At 37.3% G+C, this 24,299-nt stretch overlaps 1 protein-coding gene across 1 annotated transcript in view; it reads left to right on the plus strand.

Annotated features, from left to right (window-relative positions):
• The window catches only part of LOC136845112 (agrin-like), a 694,081-nt gene that overhangs the window by 635,206 nt on the left and 34,576 nt on the right, over window positions 1-24,299 (plus strand). Inside the window, 10 exon segments of the mRNA XM_067114940.1 lie at window positions 62-277; window positions 1,912-2,124; window positions 3,420-3,514; window positions 5,116-5,230; window positions 8,567-8,785; window positions 10,774-11,094; window positions 19,144-19,302; window positions 20,325-20,449; window positions 21,515-21,656; window positions 22,300-22,538. Of these exon segments, the coding sequence (XP_066971041.1) occupies window positions 62-277; window positions 1,912-2,124; window positions 3,420-3,514; window positions 5,116-5,230; window positions 8,567-8,785; window positions 10,774-11,094; window positions 19,144-19,302; window positions 20,325-20,449; window positions 21,515-21,656; window positions 22,300-22,538 (1,844 nt within the window).

Below are 24,299 nucleotides of genomic sequence, written 5' to 3' on the forward strand. Positions count from 1 at the left end.
CTCTCTCTCTCTCTCTCATTATTCCCAGACCTTTAACTCCGCATTTTTTCAACTCCCCCAGGGCTGAACCCATGCGACGCCATATCGTGCATGGCGGGCGAGGAGTGCAACGTGGACAAGAAGGGCATCGCCAGATGCGAGTGCCCGATGCCCTGCGAGAAAGTGATGCGACCCGTCTGCGGAACAGACGGAGAGACGTACGATAATCTCTGCGAGCTCCAGAGAGCGGTCTGTGTCAATCAGGTGGACATCGACGTCAGCTACAACGGAGTCTGCGGTAAGACTGAGTGGAATTTGCGGTAAGACTGAGTGGCATTTGCGGTAAGACTGAATGGAGTTTGCGGTAAGACTGAACGGAGTCTGCGGTAAGACTGAATGGAACGTGCGGATAAGACTGAATGGAACCTGCTGTAAGACTGAATGGAACGTGCGGGTAAGACTGAATGGAAACCTGCAGTAAGACTGAATGGGAATCAGCGGTAAGACTGAGTGGAACCTGCGGTAAGACTGAATGGGGAATCTGCGGTGAGACTGAGTGGGATCTGCAGTAAGACTGAATGGAGTGTTTGGTGAGACTGAATGGAATCTGCAGTAAGACTGGATGGAATCTGCGGTAAGACTGAATGGAATTTGCGGTAAGACTGTTGCGGTTGATGGTTTTAGGCCCCAACTTTCTCTCTCTCTCTCTCTCTCTCTCTCCTCTCTCTCTCTCTCTCTCTCTCTCTCTCTCTCTCTCTCTCTCTCTCTATATATATATATATATATATATATATATATATATATATATATATATATATATATGACTGTGAAATATTTTCTGTTAAAACAGAATTCCATCAAATATGAGGAGCCCATTAAAACGCCAAAATGTAGAAAATAAACGCTATATTTCAGAGACCAATTGTCTCTCTCATCAGGCAAATATTGAATGAGGAAGAGTTACATATATATATATATATATATATATATATATATATATATATATATATATATATATATATATATATATATATACTGTATATATATATAATATATGTGTATATATATGCATGTATATTTATACATTTTGAGATGCCTGTGGTCCTAATATTTCCCCCAGATCTAAAGAGACCTCGAGAGATCTCAAGAACTTATTGGTTTAAGAATTGGTTTAAGAATTATCCTCAGAGGCTGATATAGTTGCCATTATGGACAAGTCTTTAAAATGTTATATTTGTCGAAAAAAAAAAACTTAAAATTTCATCTCTTCCTTTTAACAATTTTCTCAGCTGTGGGTTATTTATCCATATTTTCCTGTCTCGGAATATTCTTCTTCTTCTTCTTCCGGCGCTTATCAGTGCTTCTCTGTAATGTCGGGTCGTTTTGACATCGATGTATGCAGAAATTTACAGCGGAAGAGGAAAGTTGCGGAACGATTGCATTATGCAGATGAGCCCCGCCAGATTTGCTTGGGTGATGTTACTAAAACAAAAAGAATAAGAAAAAAGCAGATATCGTCTTTTAGTTCCAAGAACAGATTGTTAGTTTTGTTTGGAGTGAGTTGTGTATTCGAGTAAATGTGCTAACTAATTAGCTATCTATCAGTCTATCTATTTATCTATCTATGTATATTTATATGTATATATGTATATAAAAATATATGTTTATTTATTCATTTATTTATTTATTTATTTATTTAATTCTATATATGTATATACATATGTATGTATGTATGTATATATATATATAATATATATATAGAGAGAGAGAGAGAGAGAGAGAGAGAGAGAGAGAGAGAGAGAGAGAGAGAGAGTACATGCTTGTGGGTAATTATATTCAAATACAGCCCATGTATGTGTCTCAATCAAAGAAAATATTATAAATCTATTACATATTGTCCTACGCTGATTCCTTTCCTTATGATCATCGCAGGCGAGGAAGGACCATGCGCTGGACACGAATGTGGGCATGGCGGGCTGTGCGTCGACAGACAGGGTCTGCCCGTGTGCGAGTGCCCGCAGTGCCCACCGCAGCTAGATCCCGTATGCGGCACCGATGGCATTTCCTACGACAACGAATGCCACCTAAGGGCCGAGGCCTGTAGAATACATCGAAACCTCACAGTCAGATATAGGGGCAAATGCAGTGAGTAGATGTTTCTTGGTTCGTTTACGAGTTTCTTTATTTTTTTATGTATGTATTTGTTTATTTATTTATGCATTTTATATGTTTAAGTAGGCTATTCTGCTCTAAAATGGAAAGGTGCAGTTTCTGCAAAATTTTCGAAATTGAGATTTGCCACTTATTGGGCTCGTGTAACACTAATACACAAGTTACTGCAGTTTCAGAATGATTCTTCAATGCTTTATTTAGGATCACTTTTCAGTATCCAAAATTTGCAAGGGAAAACTGCAGTATCTGCAAAATCGAAATTGAGATATGCCACTTAGCTCGTGAAACAGTAATACACACGTTACTGAGTTTCAGAATGATTCTTCAGTATCTGCAAAATTTTCTACCATTTTTTCTCAGTTTTGTATTTTTGCAGATACTGCAGTCTTCCATTTTAGGGCAGTGTAGTCATTGCTGAATGGTATTTGCAGCTTCCCTTCGGCTTCTGGCTGCACCCGCATTTTATCCTTTTACTTGACCTCCGTTCCCTCATCCTTTCTTCCACCTTTCGGTCCAGCCTGTCTAACTATTACTTCTTGGTGAACTGTGTCTTTCACACTTCTGTAGATGTTATAAGTGACGCCATCTCTCATTTCTGATAAATATTTTACTTTTCATCTTTCCATCCATTGATTTTTCGTCCATAATTCTGTGGGATACCAAGGTAACCGATGTCACTCCAAGCCTGTTTGCGAATTTACATACGGTTGTGCATATTATTCTGTGTGGTTTTTAACGTTTTCTTTTAATTTTTCGTCCATTTTCATTCATTATGACTATTCAGGTGTTCTGATACGAGTTTTTCTGTGTATTTCACACCTTCGTATATTTACTTCACCGAAAAATTGGCTTTCAGTCAATATACTGTCGTCTGCGTCCTAAATTCATCAGTTACTTTCATATATATCTGACAACATTCCCTCCATGTCGATACTGACGGTACTGTAACCGATATCTATAGTATACGAGTCAATAAATATTGAGGAAAAGGTATTGCAATGCCAAGAGAAAGAGAAGGTCAGCTCACTTCCCCCTCCAAAATCCCCCACGTTGGCGGATCTTTGTCAACCTCCTTACTGCGTCACCAGGTGAATTGCCGCAATGAGCAGGTATACCTCTAAGATACGTCATCGCCTACGTAGTTACCCCAGGTGGGAGGCGACTCCACCCAACAGGGTAGACCTAGTTTCTCTTGGTCTTGCGGTATTGTGTCTCATGTCAATAGATGTTTCTCCAGCTGAGGTCACCTGTCGTCCTCCTCTTTCCAGGCGGCTGCGAGGACAAGCAGTGCAATTTCTACGGGATCTGCGAAGCCGACGAAAAAGGAGTGGGTCGGTGCGTCTGTCCTGAGGGATGCGTCAAGGTAAGGAGAATCGGTTTGTTTGTAAAAATGACATCTGACTTTTTTTTTTTTTTTTAAGTCAAGGAAGGTAGTACGCAAAAAAATTTTTTCTTATTTTCAAAGTTTTCTCTAAAAAGTGGCATTTGACTTTTTGATATATGTCCAGTAAGGTAATGCAAAAAAATAGTTTTTTCTTGTTTTCAAAGTTTTCTCTGTAAATGGCATTCAGTTCTTTTAAGAATAAAAATACCCAGTTTATCCCATTTTCAAAGTGTTTTTTTTTTATGTCATTTGACTTTTATTAAGTCAAGGAGAGTAATAAACAATAAATTGTATTTTCGTATTTTCAAAGTTTTTTAATTTGATTTTTTAAACTTAAGGTAAGTAGTACAAATCAAATAGTATTTTTTCATATTCTAAAAGTCTTTTTTAAAAAATTAATTTAATTTTTTTAAGTCAAGGAAAGTAATTCACAAAAAATATTTCCTATTTGCAAAGTTTTTTAACAGATGGTATATATTTTTTTTAAGTTAAGAAAAGTAATATACACAAAAATAGCATTGTTCCTATTTCAATTTTTGTAATGCCATTTAATTTTTTTTATATTGAATGAAGGTAATACGCAAAAAATATTTCTCTTCATTTCAAAGTTTTTTCTAATGACATCTAATTTTGGTAAGTTAAGGAAATAGTATTTTTCTTATTTTCAAAATTATCATCATTATTGCACCAAGGCCAGCGATATACGTTCTTAGACTTTTCTTAGCATGATTCCCGCACGGGCTCTTGCTTGTAAAAGATCCCGTGAGAAATAGACGTAAAACCAGTCCACATAACAAGATAAATAATTCCACGTAGCGTGTGCTTTCTCCTTTGGAGAAAGCTGATGTCTAAGTTTATAATCCTTTTGAAAAGTAAAGTTAGTTTTCGTTTAATTCCCTCGGCAGTCAGTCGACTTTTAGCCTGATTACATCCGGGTAAAGAAACTTGGATGAATTTGGAAGAGTTCCTTGCGTTTTTCACAACTCTGTTAATTTGTTGTCAGACGCTGTGTTACTCAGAAGCTATTGTCTTAAGGTAATACGCTTTTGCTTGCTTAATAAGAACATGTATTACCGGAACGTTAAGAAATTTATTACCAGAATTAAAAGGTGGAATCCATTAGAAGCAAAAGTCTTTCAGATGCACGCTTTTGCGTGCTTAATAAGAACATGAATTGCCAGAATTAAAAAGGTGGAATCCACTGTATTGACGTGTTCAATTTGGATGGAGGAGAAAAGAGAGAGAGAGAGAGATGCATTTGCATACTTAATAAAAACATGAATTGCCAGAATTAAAAAGAGAGAGAGAGAGAGAGGAATTGCCACTGTGTTGACAAACATGTATTACCAGACTTAAAAGGTGGAATCCACTGTATTTACGTGTTCATTTTGGAAGAGAGAGAGAGAGAGAGAGAGAGAGAGAGAGAGAGAGAGAGAGAGATGAATTGCCACTGTGTTGAAAAACGTGTATTACCTGACTTAAAAGGTGTAATCCACTGTAGTGACGTGTCTGTTTTGGAAGGAGGAGGAGAGAGAGAGAGAGAGAGGTATAGTAAGAGACGTCCTAATTATCTTCTTCAGGCCGAGAGCAAAGTTTGTGGGACGGACGGAGAAACGTACTTGAACGAGTGCGTCCTCAAAGTTGCCGCTTGCAGGAAACAGCAACTCATCATGGTGGCCTCCAGGGGCGACTGCGGTAAGTTCGGAAGTTGCTTATGTAATGTATCCACTTGTATTTGTTTTTTCTTGATTGCCTTGTATCCACTTGTGATTTTCTTTGTTTATCCTAGTGTGTCCGCTTGTATTTTTTTGTCTTTATTGCCTTGTATCCACTTGTGATTTTCTTTGTTTATCCTAGTGTGTCCGCTTGTATTTTTTTCCTGATTGCCATTTATCCACTTGTAATTTTCTTGTTTATCCAAATGTATCTACTTGTATTTTTTTTTCTTGATTGCCATGTATCCACTTGTATTTTCTTCTTGATTGCCATTTATCCACTTATGATTTTCTTGTTTATCCTAGTGTATCCACTTGTATTTTTTTCTTGATTGCCATTTATCCACTTGCAATTTTCTTGTTTATCCTATTGTATCCACTTGTTCTCTTTTTTCTTGGTTGCCTTATATCCACTTGTCATTTTTTTTTGTTTATCCTAGTGTATCCACTTGTATCTTTTTTTTATTACCATGTATCCACTTGTAATTTTTTCTTGATGCCGTCTATCCACTTGTTTTTTCTTGATTGCCTGATATCCACTTGTTAATTTTTTCTTGATTGCCGTCTATCCACTTGTTTTTTCTTGATTGCCTGATATCCACTTATTATTTTTTCTTGATTGCCATTTATCCACTTGCAATATTCTTGTTTATCCTATTGTATCCACTTGTCCTTTCTTGACCGTTCAGTATCCACCTGCATTTCCTTCTTAATTGCAGTATATCCATAATATATCCATATACATTTTTTTATGTATTCCTTTCTTTGTATCCATTTTTACTTCTTTCTTAGACGAAATAACTCCGCTTGTATTTCTTCCATAATGTGTATATGTAAGAGTACTTCGTTTTTAGTTTCCTCTTAAAGAAAATTATTGAGATGGCTTTGTCAGCAATTTTTCTGTCCGCCCTCAGATCTTGAAAACCACTGAGGCTAGAGGGCTGCAAATTGGTATGTTGATCTTCCACCCTCCAATCATCAAACATACCAAATTGCAGCCCTCTATCCTCAGTAGTTTTTATTCTATTTAAGGTTAAAGTTAGCCATAATCGTGCTTCTGGCAACGCAACAACACAGGCCACCGCGGTCGGTTGAGAGTTTTACGGGCCGCGGCTCATACAGCAATTTACAGACACCACCGAAAGATAGATCGATTTTCGGTGGCTTTGATTATACGCTGTAGCGGCTGTACAGAAAACTCGATTGCGCCGAAGAAACTTCGGCGGAATTTTTACTTATTTATACTTTAAATTTAGTTTATTTGCACAGTATAAGATCTTCACAGTTACTATAGCTTTGGCATTAAGATTAGCCTCGCTCAGTTACTTGGAATTATAGTAGGTGCAAGGATCAGAAGCGAGAGAGAGAGAGAGAGAGAGAGGTGAAAGTTAAACACAATTATTAATTTAATTCTCGTCGGTAGAACATAGAATAATCTTTAAATTTCACCGTGTTACTTAAGGCTTCTCGAATAATATGTAACCTTTGTTTGAGCTGTTATTGAGAACCTTGAGTATTTTTATATGTATTACATAACGCCCGAATAACCAAACGTATATGTATCCCGGATGCATAGTACGTATCCCAAATGCATAGTTACGTCACCTTCAAACTTTATTTAATAACTCGAAAATGAAAGTTATCGTAGGACACAACCTGCCTTTATGCACCTGCTCGATAAGAGAATCGAAAGAATATTTCCTCTCTGGTGTAGAGAGAGAGAGAGAGAAAGAATGAATCTGATCATTAGCAAAGAGGAGACGGAGGAGAAGAAGAAGAAGAGAGAAAGAGGAGCGAAGGAAACTTGTTACCACTTTATTTTTATAATTCTGATAAAATCCGGGACCGCCTCCTCGGCGCGACGGTAATGCTCCGGAGGAACCGCTTAAGATCGCATCAAATCTCCATTACCCTCGACGGAATGAGGACAAATTCGCTCCTGAATTCACCCTGTTGCCAATTTTCCTCACGTTAGTAATGTTGGGAAGCGGAAATTTAATGGGGGCGGGCAGGGGGCCCTTCCTTGCCTGGCCTTTTCTCTCTCTCTCTCTCTCTCTCTCTCTCTCTCTCTCTCTCTCTCTCGCCCGCGGCCGTTTTTGGTCTCTCAGCATTCGTTTTTTTTTTTTAGGGAAAAAATTTGTTTATTTCGGTAATTAGGACTTTTACTGCGTTGCCCAACTTTGACTCAAAAGTTCTAATTAATTATTTCTAGATATCTTAGTAATTACAGTTATAAAATAAATCATAATGACTCCCATTCGTTTTCCCAATACAAAATGTCAACAAATAACTTTTGTGGTTTAGAATCTTGGTTTTGCTTTGTAGGAAGTCATCTCATCATACTTAGCCTTTGGTTTAGAATCTTGGTTTTGCTTTGTAGGTCATCTCATCATACTTAACTCTTGTTTTAGAATCTTGGTTTTGCTTTGTAGGAGGTCATCTCATCATACTTAACCTTTGGTTTAGAATCTTGGTTTTCTTTTGTTTTCATCATATCTTAAGGTTTAGAATTTGGTTTTTTCTTTGTAGGAAGCCATCTCATCATACTTAGCCTTTGGTTTAGAATCTTGGTTGTGTTTTGTAGGTCATTTCATCATACTTAACCTTTGGATTAGAATCTTGGTTTTGCTTTGTAGGAAGCCATCTCATCATACTTAACCTTTGGTTTAGAATCTTGGTTTTGCCATCTCATCATACTTAACTTTGATTTAGAATCTTGGTTTTCTTTCAGGTCATATCATCATACTTAACTTACGGTTTAGAATCTTGATTTTGCTTTGTAGGAAGCCATCTCATCATACTTAGCCTTTGGTTTAGAATCTTGGTTTTTCTTTGTAGGAAGCCATCTCATCCTACTTAGCCTTTGGTTTAGAATCTTGGTTGTGTTTTGTAGGTCATTTCATCATACTTAACCTTTGGTTTAGAATCTTGGTTTTGCTTTGTAGGAAGCCATCTCATCTCTTTGGTTTAGAATCAGGTCATTTCATCAACTTCTTGTTTTAGAATCTTGGTTTTGCTTTGTAGGTCATATCATCATACTTAACTTACGGTTTAGAATCTTGATTTTGCTTTGTAGGTCATATCATCATACTTAACTTAAGGTTTAGAATCTTGGTTTTGCTTTGTAGGTCATCTCATCATACTTAACTCTTGTTTTAGAATCTTGGTTTTGCTTTGTAGGAAGCCATCTCATCATACTTAACTCTTGTTTTATTTGGTTTTGCTTTGTAGGTCATCTCATCATACTTAACTCTTGTTTTAGAATCTTGATTTTGCTTTGTAGGAAGCCATTTAATCATAACTTTCCCCACTGCAGATCTATGCCAACATGTGGTGTGCAAATTCGGCGCCCGGTGCGAGGCCGGAAGGTGCATATGCCCCAGCGAGTGCCCGGACACGCGCGAGCCGGTCTGCGCCTCCAACGGGGAAACGTACATCAATGAGTGTGAGATGCAGAAGGCCGCCTGCGGCATCGAGAACGGCCTCCGAGTGACTTTTGTCGGAGAGTGTTCGGAGGCGAGAACGTCCGGAGTCAGTAAGTACACGGTGCCTCTCGTTTCCCTGTCTTTCTCAGGTTGATTACCCATCTCGTGTGTTAGGTGCTGGGACGATTCTTTACATTTTGAACGTCTTTCTGTACGTTTTTATTTTCCTCGTCTCCTCTTTCGTTCTCTTTTCCGTTTCTCTTTGTTTTGGAAGTGTCATCGGTCTTATATAGACATTATTTATATATATATATATGCCGTTTTCTTAACCTTTCCCTCGTGGGTGCTTCTCGTTTTCTATATATTAGTCTAGAAAGCCTAGAGCGTATCGCTTTTTTTTATAGGTCTGTGTGTTTGAGTTTCTCTCTCTCTCTCTCTCTCTCCTTCTTCTTCTTCTTCTTCTTCTTCTTCTTCTTCTTCTTCTTCTTCTTCTTCTTCTTCTTCCTCGTTTGCTTCTTTTAACTGATGATGACAATCCCAAAACATGCAGGTACTGTATAAATGAAAGTTACCCTCACTAGTGATTATTATGGTTTTTATGGTTTTAAGTGAGTTTGTGCTAAATATTTGTCCTGTATCACCACAGTGTCACGGGAGTATTTAGAAGACGCTCTGAAGTCTTTCACTTTATATATATATATATATATATATATATATATATATATATATATATATATATATATATATATATATATATATATATATATATATATATATATATATATATATATATATATATATATATATATTTATATATCCTGTACCATCAGTTCTTAGACTAATGTCGTAGATCTCTCTTAAATCGTGACTGAAGTTCAGATGTACCCAATAGTGTCCCCTTACTGTGTGATATTCCTGAGCATTTTTGAGCCGAGAGTTAGGAACGATTAAAAAAAATAATAATAACAGCACCAAGCTAACTAACTGAGCCTCTCTAAGCTTAATAAAATGGAACTGCATAATTCTGGCTTCTCCTGGATAAGTACCATAAAAAAAGAATAGTTAGATACAGTTTAATGTGTTCTTAAAGAAGATAAAACTCAATAGAAATGTATTGCACTTTTGGGCACTGGCATCATTTCAAATTTAGCCAAAAAAACAAAAAAAAAAAATATATTAGACCTAAACTCCTGCAATCAGCTTTGGCTTCTTCTGACGTACCCGTCTATGTGCCTTCAAATCCTCTTAAGGAATCATTCGTTTGTCTTTTGTTTTTACATGATGCTAGTTGAAAGTGCAATGGCACTCTCTCTCTCCCCCCCCCCCCCAGAACAGTATGTTTTTTGCTCTGGCCCCGTTCCTCCTTTCTCCTTCTTCTTCTTCTTCTCCATCTCCTTCTTCTTCTTAAATTGTAAATGTGTTCATTAGCTGTGGATATGGGCCTCTATCGTCGTTTGCTTTTGTGGTGATGCCAGGTGGTTTGTTGCCTTTCCTCGTCGCCTGCAACATCACAAAAAACCTCAACCTCTTACGCTAGGGAACATCTCAATAGTTTATGCGCAGCCATGGAACGCTCTGAGGCGACCCTCTCGAATCCTTAGAGTGGATTTCTGTTGATGGTCGTTTTTAGAAGCCTGCTCTTTTTCTTGTTTTTTTTTTTTTTTATAAAGCTTTAGGATGCTTCTGTTCGTTTTACGTCACATTTGTAACTCGAAGGCCTTTGTTTCAGAATATTTTTTAATTCGTATAAAGAGTTTTTTGTATACATCTTTTAAGTGCACATCAGCTAACTTTTGTTACTATGATATCAAAAAACACACATTCTCGTTTCTGATGTAAAATATATTTTTAGTTATCAGTCATATCAAGTTGCAACTTAATTAAGAAGCGTGATTCTTTCAAGCACAAAGCATTTGATAGTTAAAGACCTTTTTTCCGGCTGAGTAAATTTACTGTAATTTGCGAGACCCCGGCTGATGGCATTGAAGCAAAGGTCCCGTCAGAGCGTCCCATGGCTGCATAGCGTTGTTGAGTGTGTATGTGCATAATAACCGGTGGTGGCTGTGACTAATAAAACATGCTGGGGGGCTGATTTAAGAGGATGACCCGGGACTTGTGAGGCCGCGTGACTCCTCGCCCCCTCCTCCCCCCATGGTGGGTCCTCCGGCGCCAGCGCATCCCCTGGGGCACGAGGAGACCGCGGACGTGTGCGCCTCCATGACCTGCGAGTACGGATCGACGTGCACGGTGCTGGCGGACGGCCTGCCCCGGTGCTCCTGCCGTTTAGACTGCTCCAACGTGCCTCAGAATCCCGTCTGTGCCTCGGACCTCAAGATGTACTCCAGCGAGTGCCTCATGATTCGAGAAGGGTGCCAGCGCCAGGTCGAGCTGAGGCTGAGGCCCCTGGAACTGTGTGAAGGTACTCTGCAACACTACGCCCGCCCCCGCCCGCCCGCCCGCCCGCAGCTCTGTCCATTCCGCTCCTCCTGCAGCATGTCCATCACAGCCACAGCACCACCCAATGGCCGCCATTCGTATTGCTAAAGGACTGATCCATTGTGGTTTTGCCCATCTCAAAAATTATACTTGCAGCTTTCAGACAGAGTGAGAGAGAAGTGAGAAGGGGACTCGCTCCTTCTTCGGAATCATTGCCAATGTCACCAAACTCTGGGCACCTCAATACCCTCGTGCGTTCAGTCCTTTAGAAACTCTTGTAACCCTTACCCTCCTCTGTGTGACGCCTCTCAACGTTCCTAAAATAACATCCAAAATCTGCATGGCTTGCATACAATGCATGTTGTGATTGATGTTTGATGTTGGTGTTTTTTTTTTTTTTTGCCGTCACTGATATGATGCATTTCAGCGAAGAGACTTTCTCTCTCTCTCTCTCTATCTCTCTCTATCTATCTCTCTCTCTTTCTCTCTTCTCTTCTCTGTTGTGGTTGTTTGTTGTAGTTTGAATCGCCATTGAGACTTCTGTGTTATGAGTTTGCTGTTTGAGAGAGCCTGTCTCGTGAGGCACGCTTTTTGAGAATGGTGTTTGGCACGCTTATATATATATATTATATATATATATATATATATATATATATATATATATATATATATATATATATATATATATATATATTCTTAGATTTAACCACTTTATATATATATATATATATATATATATATATATATATATATATATATATATATATATATATATATATATATATATATATATATATATATACAATATATATATATATATATATATATATATATATATATATTCCTCGCAGCATGAGTGTTTTTTGTGTTGTCGTTTGCAAGATTTGTTTGTTTGTATCGTGCTGTGATAGGGTATTTCTTCAACGTGAAAGTACGATATTTTCTTTTCATGTTCTCTACGCCATCCTAAAACTAAATCGGCATTATTATTATTTCTCATTTCTCAATCATCACCTGACAATGATCAACCAAATAATTACTTTTGATTTCAGAAAATCTTGCGGCATGTGAATCTGCGGAATTGGGTAATGCTATTTTGCACAATTTTAATTCTTTTATACTTTTTCATCCCCCACGAGCTGATAAACAGTGAATTGGGAATACTATTTTACATATTTTTAATTCCATTTTGTATTTTCTCATCCCCTACGAGTTGATTATAAACACTGAACAACCTAGGCTTATTTTCATCGATGTCTTCCATTTTAAGACTTGAAAATCACGTGACACTTGCAAAGTTAAGCAAAGCACTTGCATGGCAAATTAATGGGAATCCTTTTGAGTGTTGCGAGAACTTGAAAGTGGTGCAGGTTGTCTGGTGAGGAAGCCTAGGATATGGGTAATTTGTTCATTGTGGTAAGTGTTGTTTTTCCTCTCGTCTAAAAATGCGAGAGTCCTCGTCGGGAAAGTTACCATGTATAATTTGTTGTAAGACTTTCTATAATATCACAAATTTCACGATATTACTTGTATAGTAGCTTAGGCAGGTTTAATATAATTATTATTATTATTGTTATATACATTTAAATGACTTTTTATAGAAATATTTGTACACTGCGTAAATTATTTGAAGTACTAAAAAAATTGATATGTTCAAAATGAAACGAGTGTTTAGCAGAATTTAAAAGATTGTCATGTCTTTAATTTGCAAGTGTGTTAATTATTTTTGTTGTTCCATCAGAACGAGAATATATATATTAATATAAAAAACAGCAGTACAGTACACTTTTCTCACAAAATACGATCACCTCAGCTTCTGAGTTTTCACTCTGATATAACACCGTCGAGTTTATGTTATTTCACGATTTTGTGCAATACGAAAGTTTGAGTGTAAAATTATCAGTGATAACTGCTCCAACTTTAGTCCCTGACGTCTCAGTTGATAGCTTTGTGTTTTGACTTAGTTTCAATACTCTTTGTTCCTCTTATGGTGTTCTCCTTGGATCTAAACTCTAAAAGAAACTTTTGTAAAAGAAGAAGAATGAAGGAAATCTCGCTTTTGGTATTCATCCAGCGATTAAGTGGCATCATTTTAATCACGATTCCTGAATTCCGTAATGATTTTTCACTAGTTTATCATCTGTCTGAATTACCATTGTTTTCACAATTTTGCAGTACTGGATATCGATTTTGCTTCTGGGAGGAACTTGGGAGACATGAAGTAATATGTATATGTATACGTATATATAGTATATATATATATATAATGTGTGTGTGTATGTGCGTGGGTGGATGTTGTCTTGCCCTAGAAAGAGGGAGTTGAAGAGATAATGGAATGAAAGGGTTGAAATGTCCAAGCGAAAAAATGCTTATAAATTAGGAAACGGCTCATATATATGTGTGTATGTGTGTATATATATGTGTGTGTATATACACTATCTGAGAGATCTTCAGTTACCCATTGATCAGTGCAGGCAATAAAGGTCTTTCGTATCTTATTATCAAGTATATTAGTATCACCTTATAAGACAATGTTGAAAGGGAGCGTGTTTATTTCAGGAAGAATTTGGTTATTTTGTGTCGTTGCTTCCATTCAACTGAAGAAGGAATTAGGTTAAGCTAGAATGACACTGAGTACATTCATAGCAGCTATTAATACTTTGTTCCCCCTCGGTGGTTTAATACTAATCTTTTCGGTGGTGTAGCATTTTGATCCGCAAGACTCTTGGATGCATTGTCTGAAAGGGAATTTACTTCGTCTCCTTGTGACTGTTTTCCAGTAAGAATTTTTTTCTGTGGGACTGTTTTCCAGTCAGATTTTTCTTCTGTGTGGGACTGTTTTCCAGTCAGATTTTTCTTGTGTGTGTGTGTGAATATTTTCCAGTAAGATTTTTTGTCTGTGTGTGACTGTTTTCCAGTAAGATTTTTCTTGTGTGTGACTGTTTTCCAGTCTGTGTGTGACTTTTCCAGTAAGATTTTTCTTGTGTGTGACTGTTTTCCAGTCTGTGTGTGACTGTTTTCCAGTAAGATTTTTCGTCTGTGTGTGACTGTTTTCCAGGAAGATTTTGTGTGTGTGTGTGTGACTGTTTTCCAGTAAGATTTTTCTTGTGTGTGACTGTTTTCCAGGAGGATTTTTCGTCTGTATGTGACTGTTTTCCAGGGAGATTCTTCGTCTGTGTGTGACTGTTTTCTAGTAAGATTTTTCGTCTGTGTGTGACTTTTCCAGTAAGATTTTTCTTGTGTGTGACTGTTTTCCAGTAAGATTTTTCGTCTGTGTGACTGTTTTCCAGGAAGATTTTTCTGTTTGACTGTTTTCCAGGAAGATTTTTCGTCTGTGTGTGACTGTTTTCCAGGAAGAGATTTTTTTTGTGTGACTGTTTTCCAGGAGGATTTTTGTCTGTGTGTGACTGTTTTCCAGGAAGATTTTTCTTGTGTGTGACTGTTTTCCAGGAGGATTTTTCGTCTGTGTGTGACTGTTTTCCAGGAAGATTTTTCTTGTGTGTGACTGTTTTCCAGGAGGATTTTTCGTCTGTGTGTGACTTTTCCAGGAAGATTTTGTGTGTGTGTGTGTGTGTGACTGTTTTCCAGTAAGATTTTTCTTGTGTGTGACTGTTTTCCAGGAGGATTTTTCGTCTGTGTGTGACTGTTTTCCAGGAAGATTTTTCTTGTGTGTGACTGTTTTCCAGGAGGATTTTTCGTCTGTGTGTGACTGTTTTCCAGGAAGATTTTTCTTTGTGTGACTGTTTTCCAGGAGGATTTTTCGTCTGTGTGTGACTTTTCCAGGAAGATTTTTGTGTGTGTGTGTGTGTGACTATTTTCCAGTAAGATTTTTCGTCTGTGTGTGACTATTTTCCAGTAGGATTTTTCGTCTGTGTGTATGACTGTTTTCCAGTAAGAATTTTTTTCTGTGTGAGACTATTTTCCCGTAAGATTTTTCCTTCGTGTAAGCCATGGTATCATCTCACTTGGCCATTCGGTTCAATATCCTGAAACTTTCCCTTACCGGGAATTACCACCAAGGTTATTTTTCCAGTGGCAGCTCTCTCTCTCTCTCTCTCTCTCTCTCTCTCTCTCTCTCTCTCTCTCTCTCTCTCTCTCTCTCTCTCTCTCTCTCTCTCTCTCGTCATGGCTGTTTCCCTGCATACGTCACAGCAGAGATCAGCAGTCTACCAAAGCTGCCTGACCTCTTCCACTAGTGACATTGACTTTGAGCCTTAACTTTCATCGAGAATGAAGTTAATTCTCAAGGACTTACTGACTAGTTACACCGCATTCTACTGATATAATTTTGTCTTCCATTTGGAATCAGATTCATCCTTTGCTTCTGAGGTGATTTCGTTTATTTTTTCATTCTTGAGAAGCTGCTACGTTTTTGTTCGAACATCATGGACAGTAGAGCTCGATGAAACCATATTATTATTATTATTATTATTATTATTATTATTATTATTATTATTATTATTATTATTATTATTATTATTATTAGACTGTCTTTCAAACAAGTGGAATTAAATTTGATTGCTGCCTCATTTGCATTCAGTTTGTATAAAATATTTTCGATCTTTCTTATGAATTCCGCCAGTAACTTTTTTACTTCTTTTTTTTGTCACAGACAAATGTACAGGTAAACATTCTTGGGTGGTAAATTCTCTTTACAAAAGGAACATATCACATCTATGTTCCGATGTTCACGCTTATACAGTAAGTCTTGAGCCGGTACTGAAACATGGAGTGGAACGTCCGTAGGTTTTATATTCCTTGCCTACCTAAGGAACACCTCAAAGATGTTTTTTTTTAAAAATCTCCGGACAAGCCACACCATATTTCAGTACCTCCGCAAGACTTGCCGTAAACATTTGAGTTACTTGGCAACTTAGAATTATTATTATTTATTATTATTATTATTATTATTATTATTATTATTATTATTATTATTATTATTATTATTATTATTCGTTGGAGAAAACACTCTTTTGGACGATATTAAGATTTTCTCTGCTTAGGCATTAGACTCTTTTATTCCATTCATTTCCTTCAATTCGGAACAAAGTATATTCAATCCCGTAGGCGGGTGCACTGTAGGCATTACTCAAGGTTCTTTGCAGCGTGCCTTCGACCCCCTGTAGCTGCAACCCCTTTCATTCCTTTTACTGTACCTTCTTTCATATTCTCTTCATTCCATCTTACTTTCCTCAACCCTCTCCTAACAATTGATTCATAATGCAACTGCTTTGAAGTTTTCCTCCTGTTACACCTTTCAGACCTTTTACTGTCAATTTCTGTTTCGGCGCTGAATGACCTCATAGGTCCCAGTGCTTGGCCTTTGGCCTAAATTCTATATTCAGTTGAAAGATATTCAATTGTAAGAGAGACAGTTAGGTGTATTTTCATTAAAGTGAATATGTGGGTTTCAGTTATGTGTCAGTTGCAAGGTATAGTGTAGTGGTCACCTCCTAGTATTGATTATCCATAGCTATCTGTTGGATGCAGTTTGGTTAACTTTTTGTCGTCCTAAACAACTTGACCTACTGGTCTGAGGGCCAACCTTAACAGAACAACTTAGATGTTCTAGGTACCCTAAGGGCCTGGTTCTTCAGGGTGTTTCGTCTGTGGGTTGAAGTCAGACTTGTCTTTGAACACAATAGGACGCACGCACCCTTTCTCTAAAAGGTGATCGCTTTAATGCAGTTATCTCACTTTAGGAAGTTATTTAAGATTGTTGTTATTTTGAAGCTTACAAGGAAAACTAAAGCCTATAGAAATCTCTGACATCAGTGTAGCTTTAATGTGAGAAATGAAATCTCTGACATCAGTGTAGCTTTAATGTGAGAAATGAAATCTCTGACATCAGTGTACCTTTAATGTGAGAAATGAAATCTCTGACATTATTGTACCTTTAATGTGAGAAATGAAATCTCTGACATCAGTGTAGCTTTAATGTGAGAAATGAAATCTCTGACATCAGTGTAGCTTTAATGTGAGAAATGAATTCTCTGACATCAGTGTACCTTTAATGTGAGAAATGAAATCGCTGACATCAGTGTACCTGTAATGCAAGAAATGAAATCTCTGACATCAGTGTACCTTTAATGTGAGAAATGAAGCTGATTAGTCTCTCAGAATAGAATACATTTCCTAAAATTATGACAGATTTGTTTCACATTGCAACACTACTTTGCAAAACTAGTGTTAACTTGCTTAGGGTAATTACTACTAAATTATCAATGATCTGAAACATTAATAACAGCTTAGGGTAATTAATACTAAATTATCAATGATCTGGACATTAATAACATTTGATTGTAATTCCTGGTAAAGTTTGCTTTGAAAGTTCAGGTGTGTATATCATTATTTATCAAGAGAAATTTATTCAGTTGAAGGTCATTTTCATAGTTTCCGTATGATGAAGCTACTGATAAGTTTGAAGAATGCCAATGACACTACAATGACACTACCGTCTAAGTTCTCAGTAGATAACTTAAAACGCTCCTTCTTGCCAAGTGTTTTGCTCGTAGTTTTCTGATGATGATGTTATCACGAAGTAGATAAAATAACCAACAAAATAATATGAGTTCTCTCAGCTAATGAGTAAACACGCGAGAACGTCACGTGAGTGAAATAAACATTTGTTTCTGTTTGTAAAATCGTAAGTTCCAGAGAAGTTTTTTTTTTTTTTTCGTTTCCGTTCTCTTTAAGATCGTTGTTTATTGTCTGTGTATTCTCAGTGTTGTTGTAGATGTTGTTTTGGATGTTTGTTGGTTTTGTGCATGCTGTGAATGCCCCTCAAGCTGTGCATGAAATTTTATAGAATTTGATTTGCCATGCACAAACATTTCGGACCTTTAAAGAACTCCTAAAATAAAGATAAACCAAGTTTTTTTTTTCCATTTATCAGTATTTAATGTCAATAGGACTACTCGATGTGTTATGTTCCATTTTAATACAAAACGAGAGATTATGCAAATGATTGTTTATTTTCAGTCAATAGGACGATGTGTTATGTTCCATTTTAATACAAAACATTATATTTTAAGAATTAAAAGTTGATATTTGTACTAAGAAATATATTAAAAACTGGAATTGTAATGTCTCTTGTTTGAGGTAATGTCTGATGACATTAAAAGACAAATTTTATGAGATAATGTCTGATGACTTACTATTAAAAGACTTATTTTATGAGATAACGTCTGATGACTTATTATTAAAAGACAAATTTAAAAAACCGACTCGTTTTCTGAAAGTTTTTTTTTTTAATTTGAAAGTTCGCTTTCTCGACATTTAGAAAAGTATATTATTGAGAATACAAATCGCTCTATTATTTCCATAGGTTTCGTCGTCCGCCCCCATTTTTGTACTAGAGTTTGTCGTCACTGTTATATCTGGTTTCCCCTTTGGAGTTTTTTAATATTTCCATTGTTATTTTTTGCTAACAAAGTTCACATTTTTCATTTCCTTAGCGTTGTAATATTTTGTCATTCGTACAAGCCTTTTGCACATTTACTGGTCATGTTTATTATTGTTTTCAATCACTTGTGTCATTGTTACGCCATTTTTTAATACAGATCTTCAATTGTAGTTGTGGAATCGTCGTATTATTTACCCTTGATTCGAAAACCATGGAACACCCCTGTTGTTAGTCCTTGTTGAGCCCTTGTTCCGTAATATAAAAAAAAAAAATTTATTTTCGTTTTTGAAAATTTGTGAAAAAGACTCGACCCGCCAATCCCCCAATCGAAACGGGAGTGCTATCATCAAGAAACTCTTGAATGTGGCCATTTTGAAATATCTTTTTATTACTAAAGTCAGATCATTATCAGTACCCCCAGTGGACCTATTTTCCCACTCACGTGCCCCTCCGTTAAATCATTTTATTGCTAAAGTCAGGTCATTATCAGTACCCCCAGTGGACCTATTTTCCCACTCACGTGCCCCTCCGTTAAATCATTTGTAAATTGTGGAATTTTTTAGGAGATGATTTTTTTTTTTTTAATACTCGTAGTAAGTTCCTTTTCCTCCCTCTCTTCCCATTCAGACTTTGAACTGACTCCCTGCGACGGCAGTCCGCCCTTGATCAACCCAGCGACTGGCCGCGATTATTATTGCGGCAAGGGACCCGACACAGAGACATGCCCTGAAGGCTATTACTGCCACTGGACATTGTCCTTTGCAAAGTGTTGTCCCCTTGATCAAGGTAGGGTTCTTAAAGTGCAGGTTTTCGTCCTTTTTTTGTGATGGTCGTCGAAGCATAGTTCATATACAAAATCGCACCATAAGTAGTTTCACATTTTCTACGGCAGTAACATTTTGTGGGTGCAATATGAGATCTTGTAATGGTGCACTTTGTCAACGCAAAGCATACCTGTGCGTAATGGCAACGCCAGAGCAGTCATTCATTAACTGTTTACAGACGTTTGTCTCCAGTGTTCATTTGGTCACTGTTCATAATTACATTTTGTACTGGCTCGAAGTCAGATTCTCTTAAGTCAGTGGTTCTCAAATTTTTGTGTATCGTTGCCTACCCCAGGCAGTGGTGTGATAGATCCCCGTTACCCCTACCTACCCCATTCCTCTTCAGTGATGTGAAGTTATAATATAAAGGAAAGAAAAATATTGGACTGCTTAATTTCTAATGCATTTTATATGTAAGAAACTAATTTCACTTTTACTCAAGTCTTGAGAAATAAAGAATTTAGATTTCAGACATTATTCCTTTGACAAAAAATTAAAATTAAAGCAGTGTTCCTCTTATTACAATTTGGAATTGCCTCGTTACCCCCAGAAACAGCTTCATTACCCCCACGGGGGTAATTACCCCCAGTTTGAGAACCACTGGTCTAAGTGCTACCTAGATGTATTGTACTTAGCTCATGAACCCTGAAGGGGCCTTCAGCTACATTCGGGAGAACAGAGACAAGGCGTTTTTACATTGCCTGACAAATTTGGGTTTTATTTATTCAAAACTTTGAGGACTTTTTGCAAGAATGTCGAGAAGAAACATATTCAGCTTCTACTCTGAATTCTCCAAGAACTACTAAAACCACTTTTGGTAGTCAGCGGATAAAAGGAAAATGCAAAAACAGGCCTACAGTTCTTCACAATACATATAGGTACCATAGTTTAGCAGTTAAGTAGTGTTAATTAATGGGATTTTTCTTAGAAAGGTTACTTTTACAAATACTACAGTACTAGCATTGCTACGTTACTCTCTTGCAGCGGAAAACGGAACACTTTTAGGCCCTCCTTGTCGCCAGGAGTCTTTTGGGTGCTGTCCGGACGGTAAAACTGCAGCTCTTGGTCCAAATTATGCGGGTTGCCCGTCAATCTGCCAGTGTCACAAGGTAAACTTCCAGCAGCAAAGCTGTCACGTTGCTTCGGCTGTTTCTATGGTGTAAGCTAAGTGTGTAAAAAGGATATAAAAACCTATGGTGTTAATATTCGCTCTTGTGGTCCATGGACTTTTTTTTGTTCGACACTGTCTACCTCAGGGCCGTCCAAGTTGTTTAGTCTGAGGGTCATTCTAGAAAAACAAAAAGTCATGCGGGCCGCCTTTATTCAGGATAAGCCTTAAATCTAATTTGTATAATATAAAAGAGAAAAGTACACTTTTACTTATTTTTCTCTAGCGGGCCACTTTCAAAGTCAAACGGACCACTTTTGGCCCACGGGCATGGGGTTGGACGGCCCTGTTCTACTTAATGATTCCAGTATTTTTGTAGAAATTTTCCTTTAAGGCAAAAATATATGGATTTATTTCTTGTTCTATAGAAGTTCATATAAGACTTTTAGACGTTCAACAATTTATGGGAGCAGCTTAATAAAAGTGTCTAAGGTCACCGATAGGTATTATAAAGGCACCGTCCTAAGTATGATTATTAATTTGGAAAAGGATATTCAGATGCTAATAAACATGAGCTAGTATTTTTATATAGTGTTTGTAGCGGCCATACTTAAAATTATTGTACACTCTCGTTAAAACATTTCATTCGTTTTGATTTATCTGATAATTAACTTTTGCATTCATTCAGTAACATTAGAAGTTTTCCATAACCTGCCATTTTATGGTGCCCGATGCTGAAATCCTTGTTTTTTTCTTCTTCATGAGTTAGTTTTTTGATAGTTTTTTTAGCGGCCATACTTAAGATTATTGTACACTCGCGTTAAAACATTTCATTCATTTTGATTTATCTGATAATTAACTTTTGCATTCATTCAGTAACATTAGAAGTTTTCCATAACCTGCCATTCTGTGGTGCCCGATGCTGTAAGAGCAGTCTGAAGTCCTAGCCTTCTTCTTCTTCTTCTTACTGTGCACAATATTTCTGCCGGTGCTGTAAGAGCAGTCTGAAGTCCTTGCCTTCTTCTTCTTCTTCTTCTTACTGTACACAATATTTCTGTCGTTGCAGCTTGGTGCTCATGACGAAATCTGCGACCCAATGACAAACCAGTGTCGGTGCAAGCCCGGTGTAGGAGGCACCAAGTGCGACAGATGTGAACCGGGATTTTGGGGTCTGCCAAGAATACAGCTGGGTAGCACGGGGTGTCTTCGTACGTATTTTACCCATACATACATATATATGTATATGTATATATATATATATATATATATATATATATATATATATATATATATATATATATATATATATATATATATTTTTTTATTTTTTTTTTTTTTTTTTTTTTTTTTTTTGTCTCTTGTGAGCATCTTGTCAAGGATTACTTATGTTGGAGTGCATTCTTGTGAAATACGGTACAGTCGTGTTTTGCATGTGAATCACGTGTGAGGCACAGATTAAAACTTTGGGGGGGTGGGGAGAAACTCTCCCCTTGGAACAATGTCCGAGATCGGTAGCCATGTTTGGGATTGTCATTGTTTGTCAATATTAATGTGTCATTATGAATTGAATTCGATGTTTGCCATCAGGGCGAAATTTGGTCTGTACTTTCTTCCTGTATATATGCTTTCTTCAATATTCATCTTTGGAACTCCCCTTGCATAAGGAAGCACCCTACTCTCTCTCTCTCTCTCTCTCTCTCTCTCTCTCTCTCTCTCTCTCTCTCTCTCTCTCTCTCTCTCTCTCTCTCTCTCTAAGATATTAACGGCAAAGTATAGAGCTCGTTTATTTATCCACGAATGCAAATCATAACTCGTGACACGGACGAGTTTTTAACCCCTGTTCCGTTCCAGCATGCGGATGTTCCTTGTTCGGGTCCGTCCGAGACGACTGCGAGCAGATGACTGGGCAGTGCGTTTGCAAGCCGGGAATCACGGGCAAGAAGTGCAACATCTGCCCCGAGGGCCTCGTTCTGGGGCCCAAAGGCTGCAAGTCTCCCGCCATCACGACTCCGCCCCCGCGGACTTGTGCTGATCTCGAGTGCTACTTCGGAGCGCGGTGTCAAGAGCACAGCGGCCATGCTGAATGCAAGGTGAGAGTGGTTTGCGTACTTCTGCAGGAGTGTGAAAGGAACCGTAATGAAAAGAGAATGGAAGTTGGAAGGGACAGTAATAAAAGGAGAGTAGACATTGAAGGGGACAGTAACGAAAAAGAGAATAGGAACAGGAAGATGCTGTAATAAAAAGAGAGTAGACATTGAAGGGGACAGTGACGAAAAAGAGAATAGGAACAGGAAGATGCTGTAATAAAAAGAGAGTAGACATTGAAGGGAACAGTGACGAAAAAGAGAATAGGAACAGGAAGGTGCTGTAATAAAAAGAGAGTAGACATTGAAAGGAACAGTGACAAAAAGGATAATATGAATAGGAAGGAACAGTAACAAAAAAGAGAATGGAAATTGGAAGGAACAGTAACAGAAAAGAGAATAGGAATAGGAAGGAACAGTAACAAAAAGAGAATGGAAATAGAAGGGAAGGGTAACCGAAAAAGAGAATTGGAACAGTAACAAAAAGAGAATAGGAATAGAAAGGAACAGTAACAAAAAAGAGAATAGGAATAGGAAGGAACAGTAATAAAAAGAGAATAGAAATAGGAAGGAACGGTAATAAGAAGAGAATACAAATAGAAAGGAACAGTAACAATTAGAAATAGAAAGGAACAGTAACAAAAAAAGAGAGTAGGAATAGAAAGGAACAGTAACAAGGTAATAGAAATTGAAAGGAACAGTAACAAGAAGAGAACAGAAATTGAAAGGAACAGCAACAAAAAGAGAATAGAAAGTAACAGTAAACAGGTAGGGTACAGAAATATAAATGAACACTTACAAAAGAGAATGTTAATAGAAAGAAAGATCAACAGAAAGGGAACAGAAACAGAAGGAAGAGTAACAAAAGGAGAATGTAAATGGAGAGGATTAGTAACGAAAGGAGGAGGAGGAGGAGGAGGACTAACTGAAATGCAAATCCTAAAATGCAAATCCTAACCATTTGCATTTCAAGAGAAGAACCTTTAGAGAAAGGTTAATGCGAAGTGAAAACTACAAAAGGAAATTGGTCCCGTAGGGGGGGGGGGGGCGGGGGGTATTGCCGTCAGCAAGGTGTATGGATCTTGAAATGGTTTGTAGAGGTGCGGAACAGAGATTAAAGAAAGAAATATACAATTCAACATCACGGACGATCATCCGCCATCAATTCATATTGAAAAAAAAACAAAGTGTCCTTCACAGAGATAAGGTTTGGCGTTTTTCAGCGCAGCTAGTAATAAAATAGTTAAGGCAATGTGAAGGCTGTGAAAACAGATCCCCTACAGTTACAATGTTATCATGAGATGTGCAGAAATCGAGCAAATAATACCCACAACATTCGGTACTTGTGGATGATGATGGGATGCTAAGGAAGAATCGAGGAACTATATAATAACTCTGTGATGGATATGAGTTTTTTAGTCGAAGCATGGGAATAAGAACTAATCAGTATTTTGTAATATTTTTTCAGAAGTAGATCACAGGGACCCAGAAACTAGCTAGGTTCCGGAAGTTGTGTGGAAATTAATGACAAGTAGAAATGTCAGATTGTGTAAAGTAGTTTTTAAACTACTAAAACAAAGTGGTCCTCATGTACAATTATGAGGTTAAAAATGGGGCTGTAGAAATCAATTTCTTGGAGGGGAAAAGGTTTGAATTCAAGAGATATGATAATAGAATTAAGATTAGTAAAACGATTGGTATGAATTTGTTGACAAGAATTGACGAAAAAAAAATCTGAGGCACTATTAGTCGACATGGTTTCCCGAA

Source organism: Macrobrachium rosenbergii, chromosome 13, assembly GCF_040412425.1.
Source record: "Macrobrachium rosenbergii isolate ZJJX-2024 chromosome 13, ASM4041242v1, whole genome shotgun sequence".
Lineage (NCBI taxonomy): Eukaryota > Metazoa > Arthropoda > Malacostraca > Decapoda > Palaemonidae > Macrobrachium > Macrobrachium rosenbergii.